General features: G+C 36.3%; 3 protein-coding genes and 1 non-coding gene across 5 annotated transcripts; 3 read left to right on the forward strand and 1 right to left on the reverse strand.

Annotated features, from left to right (window-relative positions):
- The first annotated feature begins 846 nt into the window (after positions 1-846).
- Positions 847-8,124, forward strand: dnajc5aa (DnaJ (Hsp40) homolog, subfamily C, member 5aa). Its single transcript, XM_055045865.1, has 5 exons — positions 847-1,019; positions 2,347-2,469; positions 2,546-2,759; positions 3,508-3,679; positions 5,377-8,124. The coding sequence occupies exons 2-5, from the start codon at positions 2,360-2,362 to the stop codon at positions 5,478-5,480; spliced, it is 600 nt and encodes a 199-aa protein (XP_054901840.1). The 5' UTR covers positions 847-1,019; positions 2,347-2,359; the 3' UTR covers positions 5,481-8,124.
- Positions 8,125-9,513: 1,389 nt separating this feature from the next.
- On the forward strand, positions 9,514-14,330 carry LOC129370151 (tumor protein D54-like). Of its 2 annotated transcripts, XM_055045864.1 has the most exons (10): positions 9,514-9,740; positions 10,570-10,685; positions 10,773-10,921; positions 11,202-11,249; positions 12,506-12,607; positions 13,463-13,489; positions 13,688-13,723; positions 13,806-13,854; positions 13,941-14,034; positions 14,111-14,330. In XM_055045864.1, exons 1-9 carry the CDS (start codon positions 9,728-9,730, stop codon positions 14,010-14,012), a joined length of 612 nt encoding a protein of 203 aa, XP_054901839.1. In that variant the 5' UTR covers positions 9,514-9,727; the 3' UTR covers positions 14,013-14,034; positions 14,111-14,330. The 2 variants fall into 2 exon arrangements, with proteins under 2 accessions (XP_054901839.1, XP_054901838.1); XM_055045863.1 differs by having other exon boundaries at positions 13,941-14,330.
- An 854-nt stretch (positions 14,331-15,184) lies between these two features.
- Positions 15,185-15,256, reverse strand: trnae-cuc (transfer RNA glutamic acid (anticodon CUC)). The gene has a single exon. It is a non-coding gene; the product is annotated as a tRNA-Glu (tRNA).
- A 288-nt stretch (positions 15,257-15,544) lies between these two features.
- Positions 15,545-17,747, forward strand: ppdpfa (pancreatic progenitor cell differentiation and proliferation factor a). The gene is made up of 5 exons (XM_055045867.1): positions 15,545-15,670; positions 16,289-16,358; positions 16,436-16,513; positions 16,599-16,692; positions 17,374-17,747. The coding sequence occupies exons 2-5, from the start codon at positions 16,304-16,306 to the stop codon at positions 17,501-17,503; spliced, it is 357 nt and encodes a 118-aa protein (XP_054901842.1). The 5' UTR covers positions 15,545-15,670; positions 16,289-16,303; the 3' UTR covers positions 17,504-17,747.
- The last annotated feature ends 4,779 nt before the right edge of the window (positions 17,748-22,526 follow it).

Raw genomic sequence — 22,526 nt, forward strand, 5'->3', positions numbered from 1 at the left:
GCTTGGGAGATGGGAACCTTTAATTTCTGTAACAAATGAGTTGTTAATGCAAATTTCAGCACAATTATTCAACATGAAACATGTCGCTATTTATATCCTTATTTTTTGTACTAATAAACATGGTTATTTTATTTGAAATGCTACATAAATATTTGTTTATCACAGTAAAAGCTTATTTAGTCTGCCCCCCGGCTAAACTGTTCTGGAGCCAGGGCTGGCTGGAGAAACTGGAAGGTTTGGAAGTAGGGTTGTAATTAGGGTTTGAAAGGAGGCTGAATAAAAATGGTTAAATTTAGGGTTGTGAGGAGGGTAATCCTAACCCTATTTCCAACTCCTATTGAAACCCTAGTTTCAATTTGGGTTGGAAACCTGATTTCCAACCCAAAATGGAATTAGGGTAAGAGCTAGTGGGCCATTGTTTTGTTATGTTTTGTTTTCTGAAGAAGAAATACAAACAAAAACTTGAACATGAATTTTAAGAAATTATTATTGTGAATGTTGTAGGCATTCACCCTAGGACCTACACTTCACCCTGGTTACTCATGTAAATGTAACTGAGTAAATGTAACTAGATACTACCCACTCTGATAATCCATCCATCCATCCATCCATCCATCCATCCATCCATCCATCCATCCATCCATCCATCCATCCATCCATCCATCCATCCATCCATCCATCCATCCATCCGGAATGTGATTATAATATAATATAATATATAATATAATATAATATAATATAATATAATATAATATAATATAATATAATATATTATTAATGACAGGTTTCTTCACCGCGCGCTCTCTACGTCATCATTTCGTCAGTGCACGCGCACGTCGGGTCCTCCGTGGGGTACCAGGGGGCGGAGCCAGCGGGCTGCTGCAGCTGTCCATGGTCGCATAGTGAGAGCCAGAGAGGGTCCGGGTACGTGCGAGATGCGGCCATAGTCACGCTGCACCGCCTCACATCAGAACCCGTCCGGATCGGTTTTCCTATTGAGCAACAGAGCCGACTGAAAGGTGAGGATTCCCTCCGCTGCATTTTCTCTTCCTTCTTTTCCCTTTGACGCTGCCTCTTGCCCTTGAACAAAAAACGACGATGCATCCCTGGCCGAGGATCCAGAGCAGGCCCCATGCAGGAAGCGAACCAACATGGATGCTGCGCGCAAGAGGCAGTGCAGCTGATGATGCTCGACCAGAGATTACGCTCCCGGGATTGAACTCGTAATTTCTAATCTTTCCTACAGACATTTTACGTTCGGGGATGAGAATCGTAGAGGGCGGATATTTGAAAGCCACCTCTTAGATGAATTAGATTTCCGTGAAAATGTGACAATAAAACGAGAAGGGCTTCAAATCCAGAGCAGAGGCTCTTCATTTGGGTCGAACTGACACCCATTTGGACCATCCTGGTTCTTGAGAATGATTCAATAAATAAAATTTATACTATGTAGAATCTTTTTTATTATTATTATTATGTATCCCGCTGTGCTGTAGCTGTTCAGCCTGCAGGGATGTCAGCTTGTAATTTACTAAAAGCAGTGGACCTGCCAAGCTGCAATGCTGTCAGTAATCAGCAAGAACAGTGAAATACCCAAAGAGAAAACAGATAAATGCAGGTGAAACAAATTAGTTCGTCATTTGGACCTGCATAGATTTGATTTCTCTGTAAAAATGCATGAGTGTTTATAGAACTAGGTGTTCTCTGATGCCCTCAGCCTCAAATGCCTCTTTATGATTGTCATGATTTAAAAAACAAATAGCAGTGAAAGAAGTTATATATATTTATATAGATATATATAAAATTTTTTTTTCATATTTTATGACTGGTTGACAGGGTTTAAAAATGAAATATCAGATTTTTTCCTACAGTGTAGGTTTCAAATTATAACAGATTTTTCTTTTTTGCTTAATTTATTTTCTACAACAGAGGATTCGGGCCATTACAAAAATAAATAATAAAATAAAATTAAGTCGGACAAGAACAAAGTCATAATATTATGGAAATAGGAAATAAAGTCATAATATTTTTATTTATTTATGGGCCATTGTTTTATGAGAATAAAGTCAGAATATTAGCAGAAAAAAAAAACACAAATTCACTTGAAAATATGTCTTAAAATTGCAAGAAAAAATTTGTTTTAATGTGAAAAAGAGTATTCAGGATCTGACATGACCGGCTCAGTTCATGTAGATTTTTCTTCTGAACAGACTCAGGTATTTTCACAATAACATTAAAGTCATGTCATGAACAATAATTTCATGCTGATGTGTTAAAAGAGTAAAGTATTACTTATCGCCCGGCCTTAGTAGCAGTGCTTTTCTCTGCTGTTGTCACTTTGTGCAGCCTGTGAGGCATCATGGCTGAGCAGCAGAGGCAGCGCTCTCTGTCCACCGCCGGGGAGTCTCTCTACCACGTCCTGGGGGTCGACAAGGTGGCCACATCGGACGACATCAAGAGGTCCTACAGGTGAAGCTGACCGCTGTGATTTACCGTCAGACGAATTCAATCCCCTCTGCCATGTCTAACCTGCCTTCTGCAACAGGAAACTGGCGCTAAAGTTTCACCCTGACAAGAACCCAGACAATCCGGAGGCATCGGAAAAATTCAAAGAGATAAACAACGCCCATGCCATCCTGAATGACCCCACGAAGCGTAATATTTATGATAAATATGGCTCTCTGGGACTGTATGTGGCTGAGCAGTTTGGGGAGGAGAACGTTAACACTTACTTTGTCCTTTCAAGCTGGTGGGCAAAGGTAAGATGTGAAAAAAACATTTTTTAATCATAAAAGGCGCATTTTAATAAATCCACACCGATACTGTAGTAATTCAATTCAAAATGTGAAATACATGCAAGAAATTACAGTGATGTGACCCATTGGGTTTTATCTGTTAATTTTGATGATTATGGGCAAATCATGGCTAATAAAAACCTGAAATTCATTTTCTCAGAAAATCGAAACAATACTTGACAATTGTTTATCAAACTTCCACTTAGGATATATGAGAAAAGGAACTAAAGGAGCTAACTGCTTACGGAGAGTTGTTTCCACTAATTCAATGAAAAACTTAGTGGAAGGAAAAAATGTGGGAAGAATGAAGCAAGAATTCACAGTTTTACACTTCTACTTGAGTCTCAACTGACTAATAGCATCCCATGAGCTTAAAAAAACACCCTGCCATTTTTTTGTCTGTAAGTTAATGTCTTTGGGTGCATGGAAACTGAGCCATTTCAAAAGTCTTCCCAATGTAACAAATCAGCAGGCTCTGACCTTCACCTCGTTACCACAGCAAAGCTCAAGCATATTTAGTAGTTCTTTACTTTAAATTATAATCTTCAAACTTAATATTAACACTTGGAATGTTTCACTCTGTGTTTCAAATAACTTAAAATATAAATTGTTCATTTTTTTAAGGGAATTACTGAAGTAAATAATCTTTTTGATGGTCTGTTTTTTTAGATGGATCTTCTGGTTTTATTTTGTCTGACCTGTTTGTCTGCAGGCTCTGTTTGTATTCTGTGGCCTGGCCACTGGATGCTACTTCTGCTGCTGCCTGTGCTGCTGCTGTAACTGCTGCTGTGGACGATGTAAACCTCGGCCTCGGGAGGGCCAGGAGCAGGACTTCTACGTGTCCCCGGAGGACCTGGAGGCTCAGCTGCAGTCTGACGAGAGAGGTGAGGCCCGAATAACCAACATTTAAGGGTTAAAATTCACATGTCTTTCAGCTTTTTGGAGTCCATTTGAGCATAAAGACTCAAATGCTTCTAAAAACAGTCCAAATACTTAAAAACAAAAATTTTTTGGCAATAAGTTCATGTTTTTTCTTTGGTGTCAGGAAAAGAAGCTGTTTAAAAAAAAAACTCCCAATTGTTGAGTCTTGTTGGTTTTGCAGGAGGCTCCACTAATGCTTTTCTAAGATGTACAGTTGCATAATAGCGCATGTGTTTGCAGTCCTTTTAGGATCAAAAACAACGTATTCTGAAAGGAGCTCAAAATGTACTAAATGATCATTACATAAGAATGATTTTGTGCACAAAATGTATTGAACATGTTTTGTGTAGCCCAGGGTGACCAAAGTCGGTCCTCTCGGCCCGGCAGCCTGCATGTTTCAGTTCTCTCCCTGCCGGTAGTAACAAGCTTTTCAGCATGTCAGTGTTCTTCTTAGGGTTTCTAACGAGCCATTATTGGATCCAAGTGCGTTAAGCCAGGGAGAGAACTAAAACATGCAGGATGCCGGCGCTCCAGGACCGACTTTGGGCACCAATGGTGGTCCGTAGACCTATCCTAACCTGTTTAATGATACATCGCCAGTCACCTTTAAATACTCTGTTGGGATTGGAGCAGCCAGGTATACATAGTTCCCATGTTGCATCACACTTCCATGAACTTTGTAACTAACAACCATCTTAGTTGCCAGTTGCTATGGAGTTGCTATGACAACCTTAGATCTAGCTGTCACCTGGTTTCTATTTAAGTTACACCAGTGCTTCTCAAATAGTGGGGCGGGCCCCCTTTGGGGGGCGCGGTGCGATACCTGGGGGGGTGTGATCCTGGGAACAGGCTTTTTTTTGGCAGTACTAGTATAAAGTGTAATTGCGCACAGTAGGCGGCAGTGGCGCTCTCATTGTTACTTCTGTCACGTTTGCGACAGTGCAACATTTTACGACTTACAAGACAACAGGTTTGCCTTGGTTGGCAGTGTTAAGTCAACAAAAAGCTCCGACTGCGTTCTGTCTATGGCCTCCGTTATTCAACAACCCCCAACATGAAAAAGTTTTTCACAGGGATGAAAAGAAAAGCGGAGAGACAAAGATAATGAGACAACAGAAAGTCAACCGAAAGCTAAGAAGAGGAATACGACGAAGCGTATTTAGCGCTTGGCTTCACTGTGACTACAGTTGGAGAAGAGGAAAGACCGGTGTGTTTGCTGTGTCTAAAAATGCTCGCAGCGGACAGCATGAAGCCAAATAAATTAGCGCGTCACTTAAATACGTTACATCCCAATCACGCCGATAAGCCGCTAGAGTTTTTTCAGCGAAAAAAATGTTAAGGAAAAATGTTATGCAGAGATGGATAGTCACGGTGGGGAGTGGGGGGCGCGAATAGTTTTTCTTCTTGCTAGGGGGGCGTAACGGAAAATAATTGAGAAGCACTGAGTTACACAAAGTTCTCCAGTGACGTCAATTCTGTAGCTAATAGCCATCGTGGTAGGAAGTGCTCATTGGTCCAGAATGTTAATATATTTTCATTTTCTTGGTCTCGAAGTCATCTGTGCTTTGCACTGTGTTTGCCTACCAAGATGGCGTGGATCACCTCCGGTTCAGACTTGTGGGATCTGTGTGTTGAAATGAAGTTTCTGTTTCTCAAACAGAGGCTGCTGGGGAGCCAATAGTGCTGCAGCCGTCGGCAACAGAGACGACTCAGCTAACATCGGATGGGCACTACTCCTACCACACTGACACCGGCTTCAACTAACCCCTCCGCTCCCGTCAGTCCCAGAACGGGATCCTGCCTGCTTCCCTGCTCCACCTCCGTGAGATGAAAGAAAAAGGCAAACCTATCCTTCCACGTCAGAAGAGCCATGCAGAGGAGAGTGGACTTGTCAGCATGGCCTTTCAAATGAACTATTGAAGTCACATCCACTCCCCTCCTTCCCTCCTCATGCTTTCCCCTCGTGCAAGAAGGAAAGAGAAACAACCACACTGTTTCCCTTTGGGTTCTTCTTCTGCACTTTTACCACACAGGTCCCCGTCCCCTCCGTTTCCCATCGTTTGCATCATGGTGTAGCATGCACTGTGTCGAAAACATTGTCCCTACAATTTCTTTCTGCCTTGGCAATAGTTTTACTTATTAGCAAGACTCATAACAAATGTGCAGTGATGTTAAAACGAGCACAGCTCACCAGGAGGAGGAGAAGGAGGTAAAGTTTACGAGATATTTTCTGCTGAAGGAGCGGAGAGCCGCGGCTCATCAGGGATGGTTGGAAACATGCAGGAAGGTTCGGGCAGTCAGTGCCATCATTAAACGTTAGAGGACACGTTTGTCCCCACATTTGCACTTTTCACTTCTAATTTGAGATCGATTTTGTTTTCGGCACAAAGAGCTCTGACACTGTTTTCTGTTTGTCTCTTCTGTGTTCCTTCCTGAGTGGTTTGGATCCAGTTTTGTTCGTGGATAGGCGTTCATAAATACCAGTTTTGCTTCATATCCATTGCTTTCTGCGCCTCACTGCAGCAGGTATTGTGATTATTTTGAAGCAAACTCCTATAGTGGATTTGGTCCATGTTACATTATAAATCTCATATTTTCATATCAGCAGCTTAACATTGACATGAACTCTGGATGCAACAATTTGAAGGAATCTCACACAAAACAAGTTTTTCTTTGTGGAGCTCAGGTTGATTTAGTTTCACTTCATCCAAGCTGCTTTTATTTTTTTATTAAAGCCAAGGAGCTTAACTTTGTCAAGCTGTGCATAATTCAAGCAAATTTTATTTTATTTTTTGTGCAATAAGCTCAGCTTTGCCAAGCTTCATCTAATTCAACCTGGTTTTCTTTTTTTCATCTTGCAACATTGAGGTTAACTTTAGGATTCATCGCATTCAAACTGATTTTATTTTATTTCATTGGATAAAGCCAAGGAGCTTAACTTTGTCAAACTGAAGATAATTCAAGCTGATTTTATTTTATTTCTATTTTTGCTCTATTAAGCACATAATACTTATTTTAAAAAAATACTATCCGGTAGTTTTTATTTTATTTTAGTTCAGTTTTACTGTGAAATACTAACCTCATTTTGTCAAACTTCATCTCATCCAAACTATTTTTAGATTTTTATTTTATTTTATGTTATAGTGTAAATGTAAGTTTGGCTATGTAAAGCTTCATAGCCAAATAATAAAAAAATAAAATAATAACACTATTATTTTATTTTAGCTTATCTTATTTTATTGTTATTATTCAACAATATCTCAGTTTTATCTAATTTTTAATTGATTTTATTTAAGATAAAATATTTAAAATAAACTAAATATAAATCTAAATTATTTTATCATGATTAAAATAATTTAGTATATTTAATTTAAAATAAATATTTGAAAATAATTATAATTCATTTTTCAAATGTTGCATTGAAATATTACAATATTATTCTGTTGTATTATTTTAATGCAGAATTAAAAATAAGTAATTTTAGTATTTTATTTTAATGCCATAAAATATCTATTTTATTGGATTAAGCTGCACCTAATTCTGATTAATTTAGTTTAATTTCATTGTGCTGATTTAATCCAAGCAGCTCCAGTTTTTCCAGCTGCACTTCATCCATTGATGGCATCACATGATTTTCTTTTGTCTCTTTACACCAGACGTTGCTCGTCCCTCTCTTCCTGGGTGACACTGAGTTTAAATCTGATGAGCCTGATATTCTGTCCGATGCTGTGATCGTTCTTTATTGTTGACTGTCTGAACCTGCGAAAAGCATCTCTGAGAAAAAAAGCAAACAAACTTTTTCTCTTACTGCATATTTTACCACATATTAATCTTTGCTACTTTTGCAGCTTCATGACGACAACTGATGTGTTTAAATGGTTTACAATTGGTGAACTCCCGTAGCCCACCCCTCTGCTATTAATGGTATGGATGTTGACCTCTGTGGCCCTCGTATGATGTTTCCTGTAACCCCTCGATGCAACATAGATGTTCCTGTCATGGCTTTTTCATTAAGATACTGAAAAACGCTACTGTAAATGTTTTCAGCTGAATGCACTGTGTGTCGAAAAAAAACTACAATGGATCAGGAAATGACTCCAAAAAAATAGTATATAGTGTAACTATAGTGAAATGGTTATATGATGCATTTTTGAATTTTTTTTATTTATTTCATATTCTGTTATGTTTTAAAGAAGGACTCCCAGTCATTTTAAATGGTATGGTGTTGTAATGTGACCATTAAACCCAGTAAGGGATGGTCTAATGGTTGGAGCTGCCTGTACATACACTCAGCCCATATGAAGTATAAACATTTATGTTGTAGCATGGTAACTGTGTGTCTGGAAGAAAACAAGTGGATCATTGATCTGATTTGCTGTTGTTGAATAAATGTTCCTCAACATTTTGACTCATGTCTTCATCTATTTTTTTTAAAAAAAGACAAGATTTTAATAGTTGGCAGGAAATAAAGTGATTATCCACCTGAATCTATTCATAGCCTCATAAAAAATAAGTTTTAAAATGTAAAGTTTTATTTTCCTTTTTACCATCGAAGCAATTAATGTCCTAAACTTCCTTTTCATGTGATACTTTAGCAATATTTTATCATCATTACTTACATATATTAACAATAACAAGTAGAATACGCACAGCATAAAACATGTTTCTTGTCATCATTGGAATTATAATTTATTTATATTATGCTACGGTGCAGCTGCTCCTTAGGTGGATGTAATTTTGCCACCAGATGGAGACAAATATATTCATACAGTGTTGTTAAATAGTCAGATTCAAGTAATTTTATTTGTAAATCCAATTGTGATTTGTGTTTAGTCAATGAAGATGTTCTGTGCTAACCATCAAATGTTTTGCAACAAATTTAACCGTAGATGGTTTTTGTCTCACTTGTCATCCTTAGAATGAGTTTATAAAACAAAGCTACATTTATTATTAATACCCAAGGGGCTCAAACTAAAAGGAACAAAACAGTTTAGTGAAATAAAATTCAAGTAAATGACAATAATGTGAGAAAAAAAAGAACATATAATGGACAAGCAGAGGCAAATAAAAATCAAGTGAAATGTCAGCTTAAATGTCTTTACTAAGAGCCTATTAATAAAATAAATTGTGTCTAACTTACAGTAAAAGCCACTGGTGAATAAGTGTATTGTTTTTTGAATCCCTTTAACAGCAACTCCTGCTGAACTGGGTTCTTGTAAAAAGAAGGTTGTTTCTTTCTACTGTCACCACAAGCTTTCTCAGGAAAAGGAAATGCTGCAAAAATCCCAAACAGGAAGAAATCACAAATTTCTTTCCACCAACTCTCAATAATTAAATTGATTTGGGTTGTGATATAACTAGAGTTAAATTAAATATGAATATGTTGAATTTATTCATTAATGTGTATTCTAAAGTTCATTTGATGACATCATTTCTGTTGTGAAATAATGACTTTATTGTATTTTCACTGAGGCATTTGAGAATAAATAACGTAGTGACACTGTTTTTACTTGTCTTTAGCTTTAATTTTTCTGAAAAACTGCAGAAAATGAACAGTAAAATGCTGAACTAAAACAAAATAGGACTGAAAATAGTTTTGTTTTCAACATTTCTCTCATTTCTATTGTTCCTTTATGATTATAAAAACACTGCCTTGTGTATTAGTGTTACATGTCAAACGTTGTGTCCTTTATAATTAAATATGTATTTGATAACCATTTATATTTTAAAGAGTTTGCATTCAGTTTAAACGATGTTCACGTTAATTAGGTGTAGGGACAAAATGGTGAAATCAAACAGAGATACCTGAAGCTGGGATGAGTTTATAGTGATCTCTTTATATCCTGCTGTTGTCAATTAGCGAGATTACCGAGTGTGAGAGCGAGTGAAACCAATAATAGCCTCAGTGATCAGACTGCCTGCCCCCTGCTATCCACTGAGCTCGGCTAACTGGATGGAGACATTTGGCAGCGGTTAGCTAATTTAAACACTTCGAAGTGAACAAAGCAGCGATGAGCCGACAAGGTAAAACCAGCTCGCATTGATCCTACGGTATTGTATTTTTATAATATGCCTGCTTTTGGTTGTTTTTATGGGGTTAATGACGAGTTTTTTTTTTTTTTTTTTTTTGTCGATTGCTAGTTTTGGTGACTTTTTGCTGACATTAGCATCGCACGCAACAGGTTAGCCGTTAGTCGGCTAGCCTGTTAGCTCCTGTTAGCTCCCTGAGGGAGGAGTTCAGCACCGAGGAGAGCAGCTGCATCTTTAACGACACTGCAGTGAATAATAACATGCAACCTTCTTATAAATCGACATTTATTGCTAAAATCACAACTATGAGTCGAAATCGTCGTCTCAAATGTAAATTATTGATTAATGAAAGTAGTTTAGGTGTCATTAGGACAGAAATATCCTTTAAATTCAAGACAAACCTTAATAAAACGATAATATAATATAATTATTTTTATATTAACTTATTTAAATAGATTTTTTAAATTAGTCTTTCATATGTGGATCTAAACTAATATTTAGTATTTTTTTCTTTTTGTGGTGTTTTCTATTTTTATACACAGTGTCTTTAATTTTAATTTCTGAATAGTAAAAGCTTAATTTTTTTGCAGCAATTTATCTATGGTAGTTATTTAAAAAAGACAATTATTATAAACCTGTAAAGCTATAAAGATTTAATCACTAATTTTATCATCTCAAACCCCTCTTGAACATTTATTTAATGTATAAATACTCATTCTTAAACACATTGTAATTTTGAACTCATTACAGATTAGTCTTGATCTATGTTCTTCACTTTTCCTTCCTGATTCACATCGGTCTAATTTCATATTTCCTCTCTAAGTTTTTAACGGGACGTCTTCATCACTGAACTTCTCCACAAGAATTACAGGCAATGGATGTTCGCACACAAATCTAAGAGAGGACGACTGGGAGACGCTGCGTTTTGAGCTTTCGAAGGTAATGCAACACAATTCAACGGCGAGCAAGGACAGAAAAAAAAAAGATTTTCCCCATCTGAATTTATTGTTCTTTCCTCCTGCGTAGACGGAGGATGAGATTCAGGCGTTGAGGCAAGTCCTTTTGGCAAAGGAGAAGTATGCAGCAGACATCAGGAGGCAGCTGGGGATGAGTCCGCTTAGTAACGTGAAGCAGAATCTCTCCAAAGGTTGGCAGGAAGTCCAAACCTCAACTCCGTACGTTCACCCACACTTTCACAAACACAGAAACAAAGATTTATATAAAATTTCAGTGAAGTTTTCAGTTATTGATGTGGGCCAAAAACCACCTCATCCTAGCACCAAAACTTATAAAAAATTGTGTTGCTGTGATTCCATTAAGAAAAAATTATCAAAATGTCAGATTGTGCAATTTTATGGACAATGGAAAGGCAGCTATGGTTACATAATCAAAATATGCAACCTGGCAATGGTCAGGGCACTAATCTGCCAACCTCTGCATGTCCTGTCGTTTCAGATATCTCACGGCCTCTGCCACTCTGGAGGACATCAGCAACTCCAGTGTGTGAGTCCACATAATCACAATTGTCATCCCCAGAAATATATTGACTTTTTAAAACAACTGGATCTCTTTGGCGTTTATTTCTCTGCATGTTTCCTTAAGAGGGATCACTTCTAAGAACCATCTGAAGGGATTTTCCGGGTCAAATAGGATTGGTGCTCTGATAATAGCCCCACAGCCTGACTTAGCACAAGAGGCAGTGGCTTTACAAAGTCACCATGACGAGCCTCAAGTGTTTGTGTTAAACAGAGGAGGAAGGATCTGCTGCAGCCAGATGGACAGCTGACGCACATGAAGCTTATTGTTGTTTACGAGTTGCTTTTGCGTCTGGCGGTGGGATGTAGCGGAGTACAAGTACTTTGTTGTTACTGTACCTACATAAAATTTTAATGTATTTACATTTTCCTTTAAGCTGGAGAACGTAATTTTTATTAAAAATGTTTTTTACATATTTGTTGAAACTATCACCAGGTTATGATGGTATGAGACAGATAATCTGTGAAAAATCAAGCTCCTCTACTTTCTCACCAATCATCCAGTAGGAGGGGTCTCAGCAATGTCAATCAAACTTGTGAATGCGCTGCTAAATGTGCTGATGGTGAATAAGCTACTTACATTACAGAAAAACTGCTTGTCCACCAATATTGATGGCTATGGTAATCAACCTTAGCATTGACAACAGACTGCTGCACACGGTGCACACAGACATGATTGACAGCGCTAAGACCCGCCTCCTAGCTCTTATTGGTTGTTTCTAGATGGCACTGGGAGAAGGCTGAGGAATTAAATATATTTTTGTTACAGATAATATAAGAAAGGTTCAACTCCTTTATATTTTTGTAATGTGTTCACAGAAATGTGTGGAGTTTTATTTGTGTCACATTGCATTATGTTTACTTACTTTTGAGTTAACTATGGGTCCAAAAATGGGTCCAAGTCTTGCAAATGGTGCCAGGAAATTAAATGTATTCAAGAAAATATACATATAGTCAGACTTGTTCATATTCTAGGCCATTTTATTAGGGAAAACATTCAATAAGTACTTCCACAGTCAATACTTCAGGTATTTTTAAAAGCAAGAATGTGGTTTTGCTGAAGTTAAAATATTCATGTGGTACTTTTTCTTTTACTAGAAAACATTTTTGTCTGTTTACAGTGTTTGCCTTCTGTTCTGTGTTGACTGGTTGCTGCTGTTTAACATTCGAAAACCCACAGGGCTTTGTTTTATCTCACCGACTGACTTAATTTATCATGTGTAGATACGTGAGGACACGAGACGGTCTGTCTCAAGCCGGCCAGGTGACATCTGCTGCTCTGTCCAACGTGAGCGTGGCCATCACCAGAAGGCTGGCGCAGATGAGGTCAGCCCACTTTTATTTGGGTTGCATAAAAACAGAGGGAAACCTTTCAATAAATAGTTTAGTTATTCTACAAGGTGTTTCTCCCAGAGTATTATAAGCCTGGTGGGCTGCCAGGCTTTACACTACACCCAGGCTTGGGTGTGCTTTGTTTATTTATTATATAAACAGTTTTTTTTTTAACACATTAGTAACTGTGATGAATGAATTAATAGTTTATTTGTGCATTTCAGCAACAAGGCCTTTCAAAGTGCTTTAAAACATACAAACAGTCAAACAAGCAACAGACATTACATTTTGTCGAGTTCCATCATCAATACACGTCAAATATGTTGATTAATGTTCAATTTCTTATGGTTTTAAATAAACTCAAAACAGGTGGGGTTTTAGCCTGGATTTAAACGTTTTGTGGTTTTCTGGAAGTTTGTTCCAGAAAACCTTATGAGGGCAAATTTCTGTATTTTCTACCCAATGGATGAAAAAGAAACATGTTTTAACGAAAAATTCACCTGCAGTTAGTTTTATACTGAAAGAAACTGATTTTATTTTTAATTTGTATTTATTTTTATCCTTAAAACATCAAAATATCCGCTCAAGTTTATATTTTGGTCAGTCTGATGTAAGTTTTACATTACTTGAGTAGACTTTTTACCAAATACCTTTTTACACTTGAGTATAATTTATTAGTAATATGTCGAGGTAGTGCTACTCCTACTTGAGTCCAGAGACTACTAACCTCATTATAACCTTGCACTTGGAGCATCACTTTATCATCTTTAAAGAATATTCAAACTATAATCCAATATCAACATTGTTTTTGCATTTTCTTTTCTCATTTATGCTGCTAACGTTATACAGAGCCTTGCCTCTTCCAAGCCCACCACGGTAAGAGCTGAGCTTCAAAACGTCTTCATTTTAGAAAGTAAATAAAGAAATGTTAGTTTGTAACATTGTTACAAACTCCAGTTAAAACTGGAATATGTGATAATTCAAAGCAGTTTTCCACCTTAAAATGTACAATTTACCTTCAAGATATCATTTTATAATATCTTTTTTTTTTGTTTTGTTTTTTTTTCCGCTCAGGACAATGAGCCACGCCATTAGTGTGCCATCTATGAGGTAAAACATCACAATATATTTAAGAACAAGTTAGTATTCAATGTATTTAATGGCATGTTTAATTGTTAATTTTTATTTTTAGGCATTCATCCACATTCAAGTCGATTGAAGAACTTGTTGGCAGTGTGAAGGTGAGTGTTAATGCTAAACAAACATAAAAAACATAATATATAGTTTATATTGGGTAAGTTATGATCAATTATTTCTGAATTAAAAGGATAAAGTGACTGGAGGCGTGTCAAACAGTGAAGATGCCACTGGATTTGAAAGAAGATCCTCCCGCAACTAAACCTGAGATGAATCGATTTTATGCAAGTCACTAAAATTTCTCAAAGTTCAAGAAGTTTGAATTCTCTCACTCATCAATATGTATGTTTGTTTTTTCAGGTTCTTTGTTGATGCAGATTAAGAAGTTGAATGTACAATACAAGTTGTCAAAACAATTTAGATGTATTTAAACCTTTGAATGTTTCATAATGTGATCAGATTTGTTCATTTTAATATGCTGGTTGTTTTTGACATGCTTGTATATCCATATTCTGAAATCAGATGTACTGCAAGGTATTTTTGTAATGTCAGTTTTTTCAAGTAAAGGCTTTAGAATACATTCAATGTCTTCGTTTGTTGATTTCTATGAATTTGGAAATGGACATAAAAATAGCTAAAGTAGCTTCAATATATTATTTTACATATAATTTGACAGGAAATGGAGCTTCTTTCGTTTTATAAGTTGTAAATAAAAAAGGTTAATAATGATAATGCAATTGTTTAATAAAAGTGAAAAAGTAAACATTAGGTGGTTTATTTCATGTGTCTTTCTGTTTTGTTTTTTTTAATTTATTTTAAGATAATAAACCTGTACAAAATAATAATGTATCATTATCTAAGTAACATTTATTATATTTTAAAGTTTTTAACAGTTATGATTAAAAACTGTTATGGTAATTATTGTTACCATTTAAATAAATCCAATGGTAACAATAATACATGGACATAATTGAGAAACATAAGTGACATATCCCATATGTACCTTTGGGTGGCGCTAGATAATTCGTTTTTATTTTGTATAGTTGGTTTTTAATTAAGTCAGCTTACAAGCGCTCCTTCCTTTCTTTTTTTTACGGTTCCTGAAGCTTAAAGAAGCAATATGGAAATTTTAATTGTACAAGTGTTAACATGTCCCAGGTCTTAAAAACGGAGAAACTTATTTTCGTTCATTATGAATAGAAAATTATATATGAAAGAAGGTTATCTGTTACCTGTAAAAGAAATTCTAATTTAGTTTTATTGAATATTTAGGTCATATTTAACATTTATGTTTATGTATTTATAGAAAATTCATATTTATGACTATCTGTAACTTACTAATATTTGCTGTTAATACTTTTGAGTAGATGGTCAAATACATTTCCCCATGGGGATCAATAAAGTTTAATCTATTTTGAAATTACAAAAGATGAGTTCCCTGACCGGGAATCGAACCCGGGCCGCGGCGGTGAGAGCGCCGAATCCTAACCACTAGACCACCAGGGATTCGTGTACGGAACCCGGACAACTCTGGTTATAGTGAGGCACTTCCCCGTCGGCCGGTGGCCATTTCTGTGCTTGATTTCTTTCCTTGTCCTGTCTGGGTTCAGAACAGGGACGGAATAAGTCCTGCACTGGCTGCCATCGGGTTAAGTAAAGCCTGTGTAATCTCCCTAAGCGCACTGGTGTCACCGTGGCCACTTTATGCGTGTCACGGTGGAGCACGTTCCCGTGCTCAAGTTTCAAGCCCCGCCCACGAGCCCCGAACGAACGCGCCTGCTGCTATAAAAGCCGTTCGTGGGCCATCCTACGTGACCACAGCAGTGATCCACACCGACCCAGATAGGTTGTCCGTCCACAAATGGTCCATAGTTAGCCTGCATCTACCCTCTCTTCTTCTGCAAGCATCATCCACCCATTCTAAAGGTAAGTTAAAAATAATTATTCTAGAGTATATTTTCATGTTTATGATTTTTTTTTTGTTTTAACTGTTTTGCATGGAAAAAAATCTCAATTCTCCACCTTAGTAATTAATCTTGAATAAATAAATTAAGAAATTATAGCAGAATTGACATTATTTTCTTGTAGATTGTGCGTCATCTGCTGTACTTATAGGCCATGCAGTGTTGGCATAGGTCAGTGAAATCCCTATAAGCCATCTGCTGTTCAGACAGTTAAGCTGCACAGCCTTGAACTGGTTCTGGTCTCTGCACAATAATACACATTTTTCAATTGACAATGGTAAAAAAATAAGGATTTATATTTCTTTTATGACTTTGGAAGTTGAGTCTGCATGCAGCCAGTGTGTCATGCAGCCAGTGCATGCACACCAGCCTGCTGTATGCATGGGCACATTCTCCCATACATTCTTGTAATTTGAGTTTGGGGAAACCTGACACTCAGAGCCACCAGTTACTATTTTATAACTCCTTGACCATCAATGGGTCGAGAGTGTTAATTTAAACTGAACAAGCTCCAGGATGGAAATTAAATGGTTGAGTTTGACATATCTGATTTTCTCTTTCGGTTATTTTCCACCTAAAGTCGGAGAAAATGGCATCAATCCCATCAAGTGGTTCTCTCGTCGCCACACATGACTACTATAGAAGTAAGTAATGCTTATATAATGCTTTTTATCTTTGGAAAAGTATACAAAAATTAAACGTTACCATTTCTTTCCAAAAGGACGTCTCGGGTCCAACTCCAGCAGCAGCTCTTGTGGGAGCGCAGAGTACACTGGGGAGGTTATTCCACACCATCCAGGTATGGAAAGCAGCATATTGCTGAAACATATTCAAAATGGCCTCTCAATGAATCACAGTTAAAAATAAACGTTTGTTCTTCGTAGCACTTCCGAGGCAAGACTCCGGTCACTGGTGGACTTCGTTCTTCTTTGCAAAGCAGAACCAGCTCGCTGTGCAAAATGGATCTGAAAATCAAAAGTGAGTGACTTATGCAGATGCAAAAAAACATTAAATGTACAACACATGAAATCAGATAAAAGCAGCAAGTATCTTTTGAGCAAGAAGTAGGAGTTTTAGTAAATAATACCATAATGTAAATTTAAAAATACTTGTTCCACTGCCAGATTATCTCATTTATAACGTGGAAAAAATGCATAAATGAAATAATCTGCCAGTGGAAGTAGTACTGGGTTACTAGGTAACAGTGCAGTGCCCATCATCAAATAACTGATAAATTTTTATTTATTTATTTTTTAATCAATATTAAGTTTTCCATGTCAACTCTTTAAAGAATTTGAATCAATATGAGTTACAACAACATGTAACCTCCCTTTGGGATCAATAAAGTTTTTGAAAACTTGAGTAAATAATTCTTTAATTTTGATGAAAAAATACTAAGGCCACTTAGAATACGTTTCTCCTCATGTTATAGGAGAAATAACTGTCACGTTTCCATCAATATTGAGAAATTATTTACTTAAAAGAAGCTCCTATATCTTGCAGAAAAGTTACTTGTAAACTAGTTTTGTCTTATTTCAAATTTACTAAGATATTTGTTCTCGAAACTTGACCAGAAATCCTCAGTAAGAGTTTGAGTTTTTGCAGGATGGGAGCATTTATGCTGCCTGATGGTAACCTAAAGGTTTGTTTGTGTTGCAGGAACGGTTACACCTTCGCCAACGGACAGGTGGCCTGCATCGCCAAGGAAATGGTTCGGACCAGACAACTCAGCGAAAGCAGCGATGGTGGAAAACATGAACCAATGTCCCCCCCACCAACTTCCTCCTAGTCCTCAACCCTCCTCCTCCTCCTCTGCACCTTCCTCACATCCACTTGCCACCTCTCACATAGTCCAGCAATGGAGATGTAACGATGGTGGTCGTGTTGATGGGGTTTCCTCACCCTGTTCTTTTTGCCTGTATATAGTATGTTTGTATATTGACCAAAAGTTATAAAAAAGCTCGTACGTAAAAACATTTTTTATGCATAAGTTGTAATAAATTACAACTGACAATAAAACTAGTCTAATCATCGCTTTTTTTGTCCACCACTTTGTTTTTTTAATCGGTTAACCTTCTTATAGCGAGAATAAAACAATAACTTAATGTTTTCAGTAAACACCACATTTTGGCTTATATAACCTGGAGAGAACACAGGTGACTCAACAATGGGCTTAATCTGTTTGCAACGCTGACATGATTAGAAACGATTAATTCAAGCACTAATGCCGTTTATGCAACGTCTCGGTTCGGCTTTAATGTGGGTCAGCAGCTTGAGGAAGACGTCATGGAGAGGAAATGTCAGGGAGGCTAACTTAAACCAAATAACAAGGTGCTTTCTGGACCCAGATGTCTTTAAGTCCCTCAATGTTTTTAATTATACAAAGTGGTCAATACACACATTGCAAGACAGAACATATAGTAAAGTATTTGTCTAGTTGCACTTGCACTTTTTGGACCTATATTAAGAAATGATATTGACTTAAAACAAGCTCCTACGTCTTGCTTTGTTATTTTTGTCTTATTTCAAGATATTTGCTCTATAAACTGAACCAAAATACTTAGTAGGATTTTGTGTTTTTTGTAGTCTAAGTCATGATCTTCCACACCATCATCGTCAGGCCTGATTTGATCATCTTTGGGATGAATTAGAGTGAAAACTGTGAGGAAGGCCAATTGTCCCACATCAGTGTCTGATCTTACAGATGCACTTCTATATTTGCAACAGTAAAAAAATGTTCATAAACTTTGAAACCTAAACCTAGGAATCTCCATTCACTAGTTTTTCAGTTTCTTCCTTCTGGAAGGTGATATAAAGTTTTTCTGCTCAGGGAAAACGTTTATAAAATCCCTTCTGCAACAAACAAGACATGTTTGTTTTACATCTAACTGATATTTTCAGCTATTCTTCCTCTTGCACTACAAAAAGGATATTTCTATTGTATTTTCCAAACAAAATACACCTTGCATTGTTCCATTATCTTCTGTGAGAGGCGTGTCTCATTAGAAAGAAAGATTAAAATTTTAGCCTGTATGAATAATTTAGAGCTTAAATTTTACGTAAAAATCCAAACGGTGTCAAAATTAAACCCTTATTTAACGAATATAATTTGATTTTTGTTTATTTTGATTATTCAGTGACATGAAATCTTTACTTGAAGATCAGTTTGCATGAAAAGCAGCATGTTTTGAGTCTTTTAATGTCTTTGTACAACTTAGAGTTGTGCAACATTAAAAACTTAGAAATCTTGCCGTACTGGCAGCAGAAATAAATCAACAAGATTATTGATTCTCAGTACGTATTATTCTGGGAATTACAACAAACAATTTCCCAAAATGAACACTGATAATTAAGAATAGACTGAGCAAAGTCCTGTTGGAAGGTTACTTCTCTGTTCAAACATGAAATGCAAATAGCACTGTGGCCCTGACTGCAGAACCGCTTCAGACACCATTCTGGGATAAAAATGCTTTTTAAGAATAAAAAATCTTCAAAGTGAGGTGTACATTTACGCTGACAGCCCTAAATAAAATTCGGTGAAGTTTAGTTAATTAATGGAAGACGGAGACTCAGCAGACGACACTGTGGAGATGTTTAAAGCTGATTTATGTTATAAAACATTGTTCATAATGCTGAAAGTCACAGAGAGACAGAGGAAAGTTACTAAAACTGATCACTTTTTCTCATTTTTTTTCTTCTACTACTCTCCAATTTTAATTATTTGCTGATTTTTCAGCTTTTTGTTTTCGCTCAGATATTTTTCTCTCCATAGAAGACAGATCTGGCTTTCAGGACCGTCCTACTGCTGCACTGCAGAAACACAAAAGTTTGGTTCAGTTTCCACTGCAAATATCTTGGTACACTTCAAATAAGACAAAACAAACTTAAAAAGTAATTTGTCTGCAAGATAGCTTTCTTTCACTTCAAGCATACTAAAATATTCGCACTAGAAACTTGACCAAAATGTTTGGTAAGATTTTGTGTTTTTGCAGTGGAATCGTTCTTCCTCTTAGAACAAAGAGTTCTCCTACATCAACTTTGAAATTAATCTCAGAAATATTCTAGAAAAAAAGTAGACATTTTTGAGTTTCAAAAGTAGAAAACTTGTAACTTTTCAAACTCATTTCAAATTGATATTATCAACAGTCAAAAACATTTTTTGACTTTCTAAACTAAACTTTAAAAAAAAAGCTAATTCTAGAAACTTTCTGAGATAAATCTGAAAATATCCAACCTTTTTCTAGCAAGTTTTTGACTTTACAAACTCAGAGCTGTCCTTGTTTTTCTACAAAATGTCAAAGATTGATCAAAAGATTTCTGAGTTTTTTCTTGCAAATTTCTGAACTCAGATATTTCCAAGTTTTTTCTGAAAAATCTCAGAGATTAATCTGAAGTTTTCTGAGTGTTTTCTCACAAACATTCAACTTTTTGTTGTTTTTGGGTGTGAATTTACTCCTCATTTTAATTTCTATCGACGTCGTAGTTCAATCAAATCTTCTGTTTTTAGTTATAAATAATTATTTTTTTGTCTGCTCTCGCCAGCTTCCTGCAGCACAGACTGCTTGTGCCCATCAGTTGGCTCTAAAACAATCTGGGCCAAAGGTGTCTGGTCCAACATCCGGGGCCCAAACACACAGGTTCATTCAGCCCAGATAAGATAAGATGAGAGGGAAGAGACACGCAGCGCTCAGCTTTACCAGACTCAGTGACTCATTGTATATTTTAAGCTCAGGTGAAAAGATTCGTTCCTGTTTCGGGTCTAAAAGGTCATCCTGTTTTAGGGTCATATTTGATCAGCAGCACGAGCCGGACGGATGGACCCGCCTGGGCCCACGAGCTGCATGCTGGCAGCATGGCGGTTTATGGAGTTTTCTGTTTGTGTTCCCTTCTGGTGGCCAAGTCCTTAAATACAACAAAAACACATTTCAACACCAGCATCTGCAGCCGTTTTAGAGAATCTATCTGAGGCTCATTCCCAAAAAAAACAGTGTTTGCAAAGAGTGTTTGTTTGATTCATACGGAAGAGGATGAGGGCCAGAGAAAAAAAAAAGAATTCTGATTTTAATATCAGAATTCTGACAGTAAAGTCAAAACTGTTTTATTTTTTTCCAGTGGCCCTAATCCTCTTCCATAAATTCGTTTACAGATCTTCTTTTTCTTGAGTTTTTGCCACATCCTATCAAACCATAAACATCCCATCAAAGGCTGGTTGTGTTACTAAACCTTCCCACTAAATACAACAACATCAAACAGAAATGAATAGTTTCTGCGCAGCTCTTTTTGGTTTCTTTTGTTCCATATTTCTTCTGTGAACAGAAAAACAACGATCCACTTGTTTTATTTGGGTTTTTTATAAATGTTATGCTCTCAAAAATTTCCCCTTGAAACATCTTATAACTTGCTAAATGTTGTTTAGAAATCGTTCTCGGGCGACTGATGAATAAAGAATAAACATTTTGGAATCAATAGGTCGACATCTATCTAGAAAACATTAAAGTGCTCAAAATAAAACTTTCATGAAGGAACTAAAATCAGTTTTGTCACGAATAATATGACTAGTCACTCAGATGAAAGCACTTTAATTCTGTCTCTCAGTCAATGTCCAGAAAGCAGGATCTGGGTCAAAGGTCGCTACGGGAATCCATTTTGTTTTCGGTTCACAGCTGAACTGTAAACACTGAAACGTGCAGCCCAAAAAAAGAAGTACTCAAAGTTGATTCATAAATGTTTCCCATTCATTTTAGGACTGGAATGATTAATCGTGATGAATTATTTTTTAATAATTGTCTACTAATTTAGTAATCAATTCATCGTTAACTAAAAAATCCAGACTCAAAAAAGGAAATTTGCTGAAAGAACAACAGTCTTAAATAAACAAGTCAAACTGTAAGAAAAGAATAAACATTTTCAATTCGAAATATTATAAAAAAGGAATGTTGTTGAATTTTAGCCCATAATGTTTATCTTCTCATATGAAAAAAGAATTTAATTATTTGTTCTTTTGCATCTTTTAATGTATTTCCAATGTATAAGAAATGCTGAAATTAAAAAAAATCTGTAGAAGAAACCAAATGTATTTAACTGATTAATCGATTAATCATCAATATAACTGACAAATTAATTGATAACTAAAATAATTGTTTGTTGAAGCCCTAGTTTAATTTCTTTATGTAGGACAAAAGCTCTACTTCTGCATGTGTTTGTATGATTAATTAAAAGTATTCATTTAATTCCATTCAAAAATACTTTATTGATTAAAAATGGAAATTAAATGTCATTTCAATTCATTTCGGTTAAAGTTCTTCATACAGTTACTGTAGATATTAATGAGTCTAGACAGAGATGTTTTAGCTGAATGTGCATAATTCAATTTTTGTTTCAAATTTGCATGTTGCAGGAACAATAATTTTAATTTTCAAAATTTTAAAATGATTTTTTTTTAAATTATAATATAAAAAGTCCATCAGCAATTTCACTCTTTATTGTCTTAATTATAGGAGCTGTTGGACAAAAACACCTTAACTAAAGTAAATAAACTGTGTTCACATGCAGCAATGAGGTCAGTGTTGGTCGGGTATCTTGGCCCGGTTCTGGGGAAACATGATGTCCAGTTTCACACAAAGCTCTATTTGCAGAAGCAGCTGAGAATCCTGCCAGGCGCGAGTCGACCCAGATGAAACCGCCGTGACAAATATTCCTGTCAGAAACCTTAAACGGGTCACATGAACAAACTCCGTCCCGGAAGAAAGTAGATCTCTAAAACAGAATGACCCGAAATGCAACAAGTTCTTCTTCCTTTCGCTCCATTTCAG

Source organism: Poeciliopsis prolifica, unplaced genomic scaffold (assembly GCF_027474105.1).
Source record: "Poeciliopsis prolifica strain line A6 unplaced genomic scaffold, Auburn_PproV2 SCAFFOLD023, whole genome shotgun sequence".
NCBI classification, from domain to species: Eukaryota; Metazoa; Chordata; class Actinopteri; order Cyprinodontiformes; family Poeciliidae; genus Poeciliopsis; species Poeciliopsis prolifica.

What these genes read in the sequence shown, in the direction of transcription:
- dnajc5aa (XM_055045865.1), top strand. Translation starts at nt 2,360, where the DNA reads ATGGCTGAGCAGCAGAGGCAGCGCTCTCTGTCCACCGCCGGGGAGTCT. An exon ending in TTTCAAGCTGGTGGGCAAAG is followed by an intron (nt 2,760 to 3,507) that starts GTAAGATGTGAA and finishes GTTTGTCTGCAG; the next exon opens with GCTCTGTTTGTATTCTGTGG. An exon ending in GCTGCAGTCTGACGAGAGAG is followed by an intron (nt 3,680 to 5,376) that starts GTGAGGCCCGAA and finishes TTTCTCAAACAG; the next exon opens with AGGCTGCTGGGGAGCCAATA.
- LOC129370151 (XM_055045863.1), top strand. An exon ending in GACATCAGCAACTCCAGTGT is followed by an intron (nt 11,250 to 12,505) that starts GTGAGTCCACAT and finishes TATCATGTGTAG; the next exon opens with ATACGTGAGGACACGAGACG. An exon ending in AACTTGTTGGCAGTGTGAAG is followed by an intron (nt 13,855 to 13,940) that starts GTGAGTGTTAAT and finishes CTGAATTAAAAG; the next exon opens with GATAAAGTGACTGGAGGCGT.
- ppdpfa (XM_055045867.1), top strand. Translation starts at nt 16,304, where the DNA reads ATGGCATCAATCCCATCAAGTGGTTCTCTCGTCGCCACACATGACTAC. An exon ending in CACACATGACTACTATAGAA is followed by an intron (nt 16,359 to 16,435) that starts GTAAGTAATGCT and finishes TCTTTCCAAAAG; the next exon opens with GACGTCTCGGGTCCAACTCC. An exon ending in GGTTATTCCACACCATCCAG is followed by an intron (nt 16,514 to 16,598) that starts GTATGGAAAGCA and finishes TGTTCTTCGTAG; the next exon opens with CACTTCCGAGGCAAGACTCC.